We start from the raw sequence: 12,611 nt of genomic DNA on the forward strand, positions 1-12,611 counted from the left end.
TCTCTGATGGTGCGATAAATATATTTAATGGTTTATTAAATTGAGATATTTGATAACTGTTCGCACTGTTCATAATTAAACAACATATAACAGTTGTTAAACCCGATAAAATATGTAGCAATTTTTAGTATAACCACAAGAGCTCACATAGTTTTTCTATAAATGAAGTATCAACAATTAAAACTTCCAGTCTTCCTATCGTTATATTTATTAGTTGCAGCCTTGCAAATATGTACAAAGGTCTTCTGTTTTAGTTAGTATGATCTCTGCAAAACTCATGTAATTAATTTTTTAATAAATACAAAGCACTAGTTTAGCTTTTATTCTTAGCTAAAGTGTTAAATATTAAACTATATTTTATACGTTGCCAATTGTATATTAAATATCTTCAATAAATTTACTTGAATTTTATTGATTATTATCTAAACGTGTATAAAAATCAGATAACTTAATTAATCTAATAAATCTTATCTGACATTTTCATTTGTATTGCATTATATACTTTCATATATATATATATATATAATGCCAATATTTCCTCTTTATATATATTTTTGATAATTTCATTACATAAATATGACCATTTGAAATATTTAAAAATATTTGCAATCCCCTGAATTTATTGAGGACTACAACTATGTATGTGCAACAAATACCCGTACATGGATCTCCCATCCAATTTTAGCAACAGAAGCGGAAAAGTTGCTTGTTGCAAAAGTTTTATAGCAAAGTACATTGCTAATTGCACGGTGTCAAGTTGGAATGTTCAAAAATAAATTTTACCAAAACTTTATTCGAAATATTTTTTGAAAAACATGTTTTTTTAGTTTAGTGTAGTTTTTGGTTCTATTTTTAATTATTAGTTCTACTACATATTTTTGAATAAAATTGCTATAAAAAGTTTCAGCTTGGTATTTCTAGTTTTACTAAATTTGGAAAAGTTTTATTTAAAAAGCAAAAAATTATAATGTAAAAATGAAATCACTTTGTAATCATATATCTTAATTTAGAATATAATAATGAAGTTGTATTAAAGTTTCACAAATCCAATGAAATTAATTATAGTTCGGAAGCAAGAAGATAATTTATCTGTTTAGTGAAACAATATATCATATTAAAAAATCATTAAAAATATATAATTTATGTAATGAATTTACCATAAGAAATAAATTAAAAATAAATATATCAATATATATTATTCTATTTATAGATAATTTAAGAAGATAATTTATCTGTTTAGTAAAACAATATATCATATTAAAAAATCATTAAAAATATATAATTCATTACATACTATTTACCATAAGAAATAAATTAAAAATAAATATATCAATATATATTATTCTATTTATATTGACTGTTAATCTTAAATAATTAATGTCCTTATATGTTTATAAGTGAAGCCATTCTTATGCCCCACACAAGTAGATTTAAATCTAAAGGAAAATGTAGAAAACCCTAAATAATAGTTAATTTGTATATAAATTCACAAACCACTTTATCTAAAGCAGTTTTTATCAAATTTTTTTGTGGTATGTCCTACTTAAGACTCAAGGTGTTGAATGGTCCTTCTACGTAACTTACAAAAGGAGTCTTCGGAAACAGATTACTTCAGATCAGAAGTGATCAACACATCCCTTTTCGAACGATGAGATTCTTCACCTTACCGATAAAAATTTTTTTTAATTTACACGTGCACTTTATTATTTCGTCAAGTTCGTAAACATTTCATGGTCGCCATCGTTCCAAACTTATTTATATCGATGTATGTGCAATTTAAAACACATCCTCTTAACAACCTTGTTCATCACCCCCTGCGAATAAAATTTCTCTTATCAAGCGGATATAAAACTTTTATTAAAATATTGGCTTTATTAATAAGGCGTTCTATACGTTCTATGAACTTCAACTTAGATTATAGTAAGACTATTTCATCACTCTTTATTTGTGTCCCTTAAAGTAAGCCTCATCAGATGTAACATGCATATGACATAATTAATTCTAATCTACTGTTTCTATTATGGCCACTGCTTTGAATTTTGTTAACACGGTTTAGTCATCACCGGCATTCCCGGTCGTTTTACTTAACCAAAATGGTTTTTCTGTATTTATAAGTGCTGTGACAACTTGATACCTAGAAGTAGCTTCAGGGACTTATCCCTTTTACGATTTAAATCTTTTGGAACTTATTAATTTTAGGATTTATCTCTTTTGTCAATTAAACACAACATATCCGATATATAAAGCATATGATGATTATATTATATGTATTTTATATGTACGCATCTGAGAAAGTATATAGAGTATGAGTACGTCTTCAACCATTCGGTTTACAAATTCTGTTGCAAACATAAGACAAGGATTTTGTTAAATGACTTTATACATTTTAAAAATTATAAGATGATATATAGGATGCATCTATTAGTTATTATAATAAACTACTAAAGAGATAATGCTCTTATGTGGTATTAATAAAGTGCTACTTACGAAAAAAAACTTTAACCTCAGTCTTGTCAACTTCTCTTGTTTTATGTTAAATACTTTTAAATAACTTTCAAATTCTCTTAGATAATTTTAAACTTTTATAATAATTATCTAAATTAATAAAAGTTAATTAAAAATATTTAAAAAACATTTAATTTTAATACATTTTATTTTAAATACTATTTATTTCTTCCAAAGTTCATATCCTCATAATATTTTATAATGAGATGTTTATGTTTTCCGTTTCAGTTGTAGCAGCACCTAACAAATACCAATAATGTCGGACTTTTTGTCAAGTGATACGCTGCCTGATCTATGGAGCGAAATCTTAAATCGTCATTGGGTTTTTTTAGACACGGAGGAGTCCATGCAAAAGCTGGAAGAAAGGAAAAAATTAGAAGGTAAATAATTTCGTTATATTTGATATTTAGATTTCTATATAATATATATATTAATATATTTTTAGATTGTCTGAAAATTTTTCTTAGCATTGTGCCACATGATCGAAAATTTTTCCTGCCAGAGACGGCACATGTACTTAAACAAACTGTACTCAGTAAGGATTTCACAGCATACAATGCAATAATGGGTTTCGAGTCTGTTAGTCAATATGCAAATAATCTATTTGCTAAGCCTTGGAGAAAAGAATATCGTACATTAAAAGTAATATATAATAATAAGTAATTAACTTTCCTTAATTAAAAATTAATTAATTTTATTTTAGATGTATTCAGGGTTTTATAAACATGAAATCGAATCAAATTTAGTTGACGCTGTTAAATTATTTGAAGCAATGGGTTATCGACGAGAATCTAATGAAGTATATGTACTAGAAGGACCCATTTGTCCTGATCAAGTTACAAATGTTTCTCGTGATGCAATGGCCGCGTATATCGAGTGCCAAATAATAAAGTCGGTTTTTACAAAATTATTGCCTTTGGGCTTGAATTGTTCGTGGCAGGATGTGTTTAATTATCGAGAAAAATATCCAGGTTTGCATATATTTAATTAATGTACTATGTGTATAATGTTTAATATAAAAAATTTTTATTAATTATTTCAGTTATTTACCAAAAATAAATATATGCTGAATATATACTGAATATATGAATATATATATATCAGTATATACTGAATATATATAAATATATATATAAAGAACTTTCAGCATATATACTGAAACTTCTCTTAAACAGATTCCCATCATCATAAAAGTTTTGTTCGTTCAAGGGGGGATTCGAAAAGGATTAAGTGGTGCCAACTAATGGATTTAAAAAAATCTACTCAAGAAATTTGTTAAGGAAGTTCTCATCGAATATATATAGATATATTTATATATGTACATGTTTATTCTTAATTTCTGAAATTAATTAAAATTAATTCTGATTTTATAAATTAAAATAACTCTTCAACCCAAAAAAAATAATTTTTAAAGAAATAATTTTACGTACTATCAGTATATCTTCCTGTGCATCCTAACGTGAACTTAAGATTTGTTAGGGTGTGGTTGAACAACGTATCGACTTTTGTGAATAATTTTAGGGCACTGACTCTCATGTTAAAATACAAATTTAAAGCACACTTTATGTTATTTAAATTTTTAGTTCAAAATAAACACAAAATTTGGTTGAATCAATAATATCTGAAGTCTATAAGTTAAACTGGACCTAAATCGATTTTATAAATTTAATCATCCTTTATTCTTCTGACTTGTTTTGTTTTTTTTTTTTGTGGTGAGGAGGTGGAATACTATATGTACCGCCATACTCGGCGGTATGATGTGCCCGTCTCCCTAACATTAATATGTAGTATACAGACTTAAACACCTTCTCTTCAGCGAGACTTATTTTCTCTCGAAACCGCTTTCGAATAACTTCGAGAACGGTCTCTTTTATGTTGGTACTTCAACTCACGTTCTTGTGATTTTTGATCTGCGTTCACACCTTCACTTTTTCATCGCATTTTCTTGGTGTCTGCACTATTTATTAACCTAGTTTCTGATTCTTATTTGTAGATCTAATTTCTTCACTTTGAGGACTTGAATCACATATCACTCTATCCTTCGCCAACTCCCTGGGTTCGCTCTCATCTTTTCCACTATATTTTCAGGATTTATAGGTCCAATCTGTCCTGTTAAGTGAGAGCCATATATTACATTAAAAAAAGGAGTACTCTACGTCTTTTTGTCATGTCTGGTCAGCATCCGAATGAGATAGTAGTTTGTGTCTCCAGATTTCTGTTTGAGTTAGGTTATTAAATTTAGTAACAATCTAGCTGTCCATCTTCCTTGAGTGCTACATTTGCCACATTTCGATGGTGTGCTTCTGATCTTCTCTTGTCATTTGTTGAGTATAGTAGTTGGTTATTTTTTTTTTGGTGTATTCTTTTTGGCGCTCCTTTGCTTGAATATCAATTGGAATTACATCTACTATCAATAAAAACGGTTTCTGTTAGGACAGTGCAATACGCTGATGTGATTCATAGAGCCGGCCTTTTATGCACCGCTATTATTTCTTTTCTAACTATTTCGGTGTCTAGAGCATCTGCCCTCATTTCGCTACCATATAAAAGGATGGCGTTTACTATTGCCATATTCTTTTGACGTTGAAGATATAAGTTTAAATTATAAAATAAGGGCTAACCGATTAATACATATCTTATATTTTACGAAGCAAGCTTACATGCTTACGTTTTTCAATTTTTTTTTAATACAGGCTTTTAATATACATCGTCTCTAAACTAGTTATATAGTAGTATATTTATTATTTTTCAATTTTAGGAGATTCGGCGAGTACTGTAAAGGGTATATCTGACATGATTGAAAAACGCCGTCTGCGTAGAGAAAAGCTGATAAATTTAGGTAAATATTATATATAAATTATTTTAGATTATACATATTAAATATTAAATTAAAAATGTTTTTTTTAGAAGACACTTATGCTACAAATCAACATGTTCCAAGACCGCAATTAGGACTACCAAATTTTAATCCACAATGTCAGAACTGCGCACATTATCACATGACACAACAAATGCTCAAAAATCAATGCGAAATTCATAATCATAATCCAAGATGCGCTATGTGCTCAAGTGCTACACAGTTAAATTCAATGTGCAATAATATGAGTGGGAATAAACCAAAATTTATATCACCTTATCCCGTTGGAAACTATCAACAACATCCTTCATACATGGTACCAGCGCAACCTCATATGTCACATTCTCGCAGTTTGGATCATTACAGTGAACCACATCCACCTTTACCACATCGCCATTCGTTTGATCATCAACAACAGGGTTGCACAGCAAATCACTATCATCAAGTTAATCCTCATATGCAACACCTGTACGAATCACCTTATGATTGCTTGGATGGTGTTAGCATGGGCAGCAGCGCTTCATATGCGGCTGTTGTTGCAGGAATGGCGAATTGTAATTTAAATGGACATCCTTACAATGTGTCCGGAAATCGTTATCCCCTGCCACACAATTTATCATCACATTTAAGTTCGCAGTATTCAATGCCAATAAATTCAAATGGTGTGCAATGTGAACCTTATGATACAGCGGATAATACATACGCTGTAGTTAAAAAACCGAATGATTATGGTTATCGTCATGACCCGCCTCCTCCATTACCACTACATCATCCATCTGCTAATAGCATTCAAAGAGAGCTTCAAACAAATAAACAACGTTCATTTCCACAAGATCAATTGATTTCTTTTGATGATAGAGCTCCTCTCACCTTACACGATTTCCATGCACAGCAAACTTATCCACAACACAACGCTTTTCTAAGTCAACGAGATCGGCCATATGAAATTAAACGAATGAACCAGCAACCATCATCGTCAGCTCAAATCCAATTATCGGATGATTTAAATAGCTCTAATCTATATGCATTACCAGTAGGTACAAGCGCCAAGTGTCGGAGTACAAATAATATGACTGAGAATTATATAAAAAATTCAGACCGTTTACCGGTAAGTATATTTTAAAAGAAATAAGTATTATAAGTATTATAAAATAGGGATTATAATAACTTTATATTTATAATTAATGAACTCATTTTTAAAAATAAAATTGAATCTTGAGTCTAAGAATACAGTAAGTTCAACAAGCTTTATTTTATTCATTATTTTCCTTATAAGTCAAGACTTGGGTTATAAAAGTTGTTTATTATAAAAAAATATAATAAGTTTTTTAATATAATATAATAAAATTTTATATATAATAAAAAAAATTTATGATATAAAATAAAAAAATTTTGTTGTTACATTGTTTAATTATTGACTAATTAATTAATTAATTATATTATACTAATTATATTAATTAGTCAAAATATATTATTGACTAATAATTAAACAATGTAACAACAAAATTTTTTTATTTTATATCATAAATTTTTTTTATTATATATAAACTTTTATTATATTATATTAAAAAACTTATTATATTTTTTTATAATAAACAACTTTTATAACCCAAGTCTTGACTTATAAGGAAAATAATAAATAAAATAAAGCTCGTTTAATTATTGACTAATAATTAAACAATGTGAATAAATAATTAATAAAAAAAAATGATTATAAATTGATAACATATAATAAAATTCATAATGTAACATAATAATAATAATATATATATAAACATAATAATAAAAATATAATAAAAATTTTGTTGTTGATTGAATTCTTCTTGTTATTTTTGGCAAAACTACAATAATACAAATTTTTAATAGATTAATTAATAAATTTTTAATTGTTTTATAGGATCACAAGGACAATAAACGTATAAAGCATATGGAATTGAAAGATCATCTTAATACTTACTTTAATGATAGAAATAATAAAGATACAGAAGTGAACTACGATTGCAGTACACCTGATGATTTTGTGGATATTAGTCCAAGCGATGTACCACAACAATCATCAACATATATATCTAAAAGTAATGAAGGTGTCGGATCTTTTGAAGCATGGAATTATGTATATAAACAATTAGATCGATCTGGATATTCTAAAGATCTGGGTGATCGTGGTGATTTATTAGTGCAGAGCTTAGACTTGGATTCGTTAAAGTTAGAAAATGATAGTACAAGTGGTGGTGAAAAAGGTCGATCGTCTCAAGCAGAAATGAAAACATCACGACAAAATAGCAATGAAAAATCTAGAACGTTGGAGAAGGCTACAACCAAATGTAAACGTGAAAAACCCAATGCAAAACAAGAAAAATCTATATTAAAACAGCAAAATGCTAATTTTGAGGTGGGTGGCAACGCTAGTACAAAGAAAACAAAATCTGCTCTAAAACAATCAATGTCCACGAGCGTCAGTAACAACAACAACATCGATAGCATACGTGAGAAAGCTAATAATGATAGTGCCAAACGCACAATAGACCAAAACAATAAACAACAAAAAGGAAACAAAGCTCGTGGAAACAAAGAAGCAATAATAGCACCTCAGGATATACTCAATAATCCAAACGAATGGAGTTGTTCTTTTTGTACTTTTATTAATCCCGGCACGAATCGCATCTGTGATATGTGTGCTAAAACAAAAGACTCTGGGCTCAAGGCAACCGTGCCGAACAGCAGACCAACTTGTGTGTAAGTGAATGAATGTAAGTAAATTTTTTTTAGATTTTTATATTATTATTTCTATTTGTTTTCCTTTAATGAATACAATTTAGTAAATAAAATAAAAAGAATTTTAAGCGTTTGAAAGCCATAAAATATTTAATAAATTAATAATTTAATAAATAAAATGATGCAACTATTTTCCAAATGCAAAAAATGAAGAGTTATAACCTAATTTACTTAATTATTACCAAAATTACATTTATGATGTTCAATTTATATTTATTGACATATATTTAATTCAATATTTTTAGTATAATCTATAGTTTATATATTGTTTAAAAATGCATCAGAAAAAGGTGAATTTATATTATATGTAATTCTATCTTAAAACTTGGAAGTTGAACTTTCAGTCATTATTTAAATAAATAGAAAATAATTTTTGAAACTCTACGATTGTTAATGAACTTGTCTTAAACAAAAATAATTTTTTAAATAAAATAAAATTAATTAAAAATACATATAAAAAACGACTTATTATAATATGTTTCCATTATGTGCCTCCTATTTTTTATTTATTAACAAAACAAAAAAATATATTTAAACGCCTTTAAGAGTGAAGCAAAACTGTATATAAAAAGGTACCCTGTATATTATTAAAATAAAACTTAAATTAACACTTTTTAAAAATATTAATAAATATTTATAAAACAAAATAACTATATTTTATAATAATTTAAAACTAAATAGTCTTGAATATTTAGAAAGACAAGTAATCGTTAAATTAAAATAACAGAAATGTTCACATAAATAAAAAAGAGCTAAAAGTTTTTTACCTAAAATTTATAGTGAATTATATTATAAGTAATAATTAATATTCTTATATATACACGAGAGAGTTGTAGTAAATGAAAAAACAAAAAAACGAAAGTGGTAATTGAATGCTTTAATAAATACTTTTTAAATATATAAATATTGTGCTGTATATTGTATATCGAAAAGAAATACTACAGAAAAATCTACAGAATTGGTTTTCATTTTTAATTGCAAAAAAAGAAAAATTATTTGTTGTTTTGTAAATATTATTATGCACTTATATTATTAAGTTTTTTTTTTAAATGATTTGTTATTAATTATTGTTTAATTAAAAAAATTCTATTTAAAGCGTTGATAAAACACTACTTTGTTGCTTACAACTTTACAATAACAATTTACAAAATTTTTATTCGAGCGAATTTAGATAACTTCAACGCTAAAATTTTGAAATAATTAAAATTATTATACTTAAAGCTTCCATTACTAAAATAATTACAAAATTATATTAATAAAAAAAATATATTAATAAAAAAAATATATTCAAAAATAATAGAAGACAAAAAATAAAAATTGTGTATGCAATCAAAAAATGCATTAATAATTCTACTTATTAGCAAATTTTTTTGACATCAAAACTAAGAAAATTTTCAAATAAATTTTAAAAAATATTTAATATAATCCGTGTTTCATTTTAATATAACCTTTTTAATTTTATTATATTATTATGTTGAGGCTAGTTCAGTCAGTGCACCTCAGCACTTTTACCCTCTATTAACTGCGAGATTTCTCCATAACCCCTTTTTCCCCTTGCCGGAATTATTGTTTATTATTTCATCTGATCAAACAATAATTGACCTCAGATCTGCATATCTCCCCGAAGAGCCTGTAGCCATCCTGAGATTTGATAACGCGTTGTTGTTAAGTCTGTCAGATTTCGTAAATAATCTCAGCGCTCTATACTTTATGTATTTTTTGATCGGATCAATCTTAAGGTCCCTGAGGATGTCATTCGTCCTAATGTACCATTTCACCTTGAAAAGTCTTCTTAGAGCTTGGCTTTGTGCAATTTCTGACTAGCGAATAGTAGTGTTTGAGGCTTTGCTAAACGCTACAAATCCACATAGAAGTGACTTCATGTACTTAGCATTGAGATTTTCATTTTTGAATAACGGTTGGAGGTGATGAAGAATTTTGGCACAGCTCATTCTTTTCAGTTGAACATGTTCAAGGCAATGTGAATCGTTTGTCCACTGTAGTGCCTATGTGCTTCATAATGTGGGGTGTCCACAGTGCCTGTATACTTCGTAATGCGAGGTGTTAACGATTAAGGAAGAGAAAAATTTTGACGAGAATGAAGTCGAAGTCTGCTAATCCGCTTTTATTTAAATTGGGATAAATCCAGAATACTAATATGGTCCATTTGCGAGAGTCTTATTTTAACAGAAACTGAATAAAAACTGCGTACTAAATTGACTCATAAATTTAAGGATATGTTCACATACTAAATGGTAAAGAAAATAAGAAAATACTAAACAAGACATACATTCATATGGACGAATAAAATTTACATGTATATTTGCATGTATATTAATATGAGTTATTTATCCGGATTAGCACATCAGTGGTCGATTCAGACTAGAAGGCACATAATAAATATTTTGTGTTCTCTAATTTTATTTGGATTACAAGAGAATCTGAACTGGATCCAATCTGGGAACTAACGAAGATCTTTTGTATTTTTAAATCTTTTAGTGAGTTTGCAATCTTATTTAAATTTGTAATCTTTGGTAAAAAGCATTTTGAAGTTGAAGAAACCATAATTTATACAAGTGACAAAATATAACTCTTAAAAACTAGAACCTCAAAAATTAGAACGTGATCTTGCCATACATTGATAGTTCTGATTCCAGAAACGCTTTATTTTTCGTTTTTTTTGGACTTATATTGGCAATAAATTAAATAAAAATAAAAGATTCGTTCCACTTGTTATTATGACTGTTGGAGCAAAACAAGTAAGTCGTTTCCTTAATATTTTGACCCTACATAATGGTTTCAGTAATTTTTAATATAAAATTGAAAACACTTATTGTAATTATATGAAAATATGTGTTCATTTCACACCTCCAAGTCGGGTTACGTCTTCAAGCAAGTTGTTTTTACAGACGTCTAAGTTCCATTCACTCCTCTCCACAAGAACATATGATGCGAGCATGCAAGCCACAGTGATAGTTTATATCAAGCCACAGGTGTGAGACAAACTATCAATATTGATGACTACAACGACGTGACAGTTTTTTGTGAAATTATTTATATGACATGGAAGAAAAGTACTTTCAGTAGGACAGTTTCATAGGTTTCCGACAAATCCTGTTTTGACTTATAAGTATGTTTAAGATGGCTAATACATTTTTAAAACTGAGATCAAAGGTAATTATTATTAGGCAACTTACAAGAAATTTTTATCGCAGACATTGTGGATGTAAGTGTGGATGTAACTTGAGTCCATCACAATTTCTAAAAGATTTTTTTACTATTTTATTTAATGTTTCATGAAATTATAAGATCAAAAATAATCAAACAAAATTTTTGTTTAAGACATTTATTTATTATTAAACATTAACTTAAATTCGACAATGCATTTTTTCCATTTTTTATAAACTTTTACTATAAACTATGCTATATACTATAATTTATATAAAACTAATGTTTTCTGATTCTAAAACAAACTTATTTTACATACTCTCGATCTTATCAATTACAATTTCAAAATCTATAGAAACATATAATTTTTATCAATGATTATAAATCATAAATTATAAATAAAAATAATAATATATATGTATATATAATATATATTAATATATACATATATTGTAGTTCAGATATCTTATATGTATATAATAGAGATATGCACTCTGTCTTGCAAACTCAATGCAAGGTGCACGAAATGCACAGATTGTGTAAGGTTGCAATGAACAACAACAAAATACACGTCCAAAGTTTCTTGCAATTGCTTGCAATCTTGCTATACCTAGACCCATGTATATACAGCTGTTTTGATATCTTCTCTGTTTGTTTCTCATGTGGAAGTGGTATGTAGCAAAAACAGCTGTTTTATTTTGATGTTGCAATTCTGCAACAGAGGTGTTTTCGCACTCTTGAAATTTTAGTACAGCATTCTTGCATTTCATGCACTTTGTAATGACTTTGCAAGGCAGGGTGAATAACCCCATTATTTGATTACAATTTTTTATGTCTTTTGACACGAATTCTATTTTATTAGTAAAAGGAGATTAGTAGTGAAGGGATAATACAATATTTATGTAATATATACATTTATATTATGTATTTTAAACATATATAACACTCATAATTTTTCGATACTAATTACAAAAAACTTTAATGATGTTCGAGAACTCGCTATCTTTTTAAAACTATAACATACGAGAATTCACAATCTTTAAATAATATGTGCTAACATTTGATTTTTGTCCCACTTTTCCTATTTGCAAGAGAATGGTAAAGAAATAATTTTTTATAGATATTGAATAAATATTGTTACTGGATGGGACGAAAAACCCATCCATTTACGACAATGGCTTAAAAAGTGTTATAGCTCCTTTAAAATTAACTATTTCTTGGAGGTTTGGTGAATTTAAACGTAACCATTTAGACATCAGTAATCTGGAATATAGTGGTATTCCGGAACTACAATAAAATGAAACAA

The 12,611-nt window shown here is 27.6% G+C and overlaps 2 protein-coding genes across 3 annotated transcripts in view; both read left to right on the top strand.

Annotated features, from left to right (window-relative positions):
• LOC119684862 (cytochrome P450 9b2-like) overlaps positions 1-12,611 on the top strand; it is a 286,885-nt gene that overhangs the window by 126,718 nt on the left and 147,556 nt on the right. The window lies entirely within an intron of this gene.
• LOC119684854 (protein tamozhennic) overlaps positions 1-12,611 on the top strand; it is a 50,153-nt gene that overhangs the window by 25,974 nt on the left and 11,568 nt on the right. For both annotated transcript variants that reach the window (XM_038098986.1, XM_038098985.1), the window contains exons 2-7: positions 2,734-2,885; positions 2,951-3,147; positions 3,209-3,476; positions 5,264-5,344; positions 5,413-6,470; positions 7,260-8,112. In XM_038098986.1, the coding sequence (XP_037954914.1) occupies positions 2,762-2,885; positions 2,951-3,147; positions 3,209-3,476; positions 5,264-5,344; positions 5,413-6,470; positions 7,260-8,102 (2,571 nt within the window). In that variant the 5' untranslated portion in view covers positions 2,734-2,761 and the 3' untranslated portion in view covers positions 8,103-8,112. The remainder of the gene's footprint in view (positions 1-2,733; positions 2,886-2,950; positions 3,148-3,208; positions 3,477-5,263; positions 5,345-5,412; positions 6,471-7,259; positions 8,113-12,611) is intronic.

Source organism: Teleopsis dalmanni, chromosome 2 (genome assembly GCF_002237135.1).
Source record: "Teleopsis dalmanni isolate 2A chromosome 2, ASM223713v2, whole genome shotgun sequence".
NCBI classification, from domain to species: Eukaryota; Metazoa; Arthropoda; class Insecta; order Diptera; family Diopsidae; genus Teleopsis; species Teleopsis dalmanni.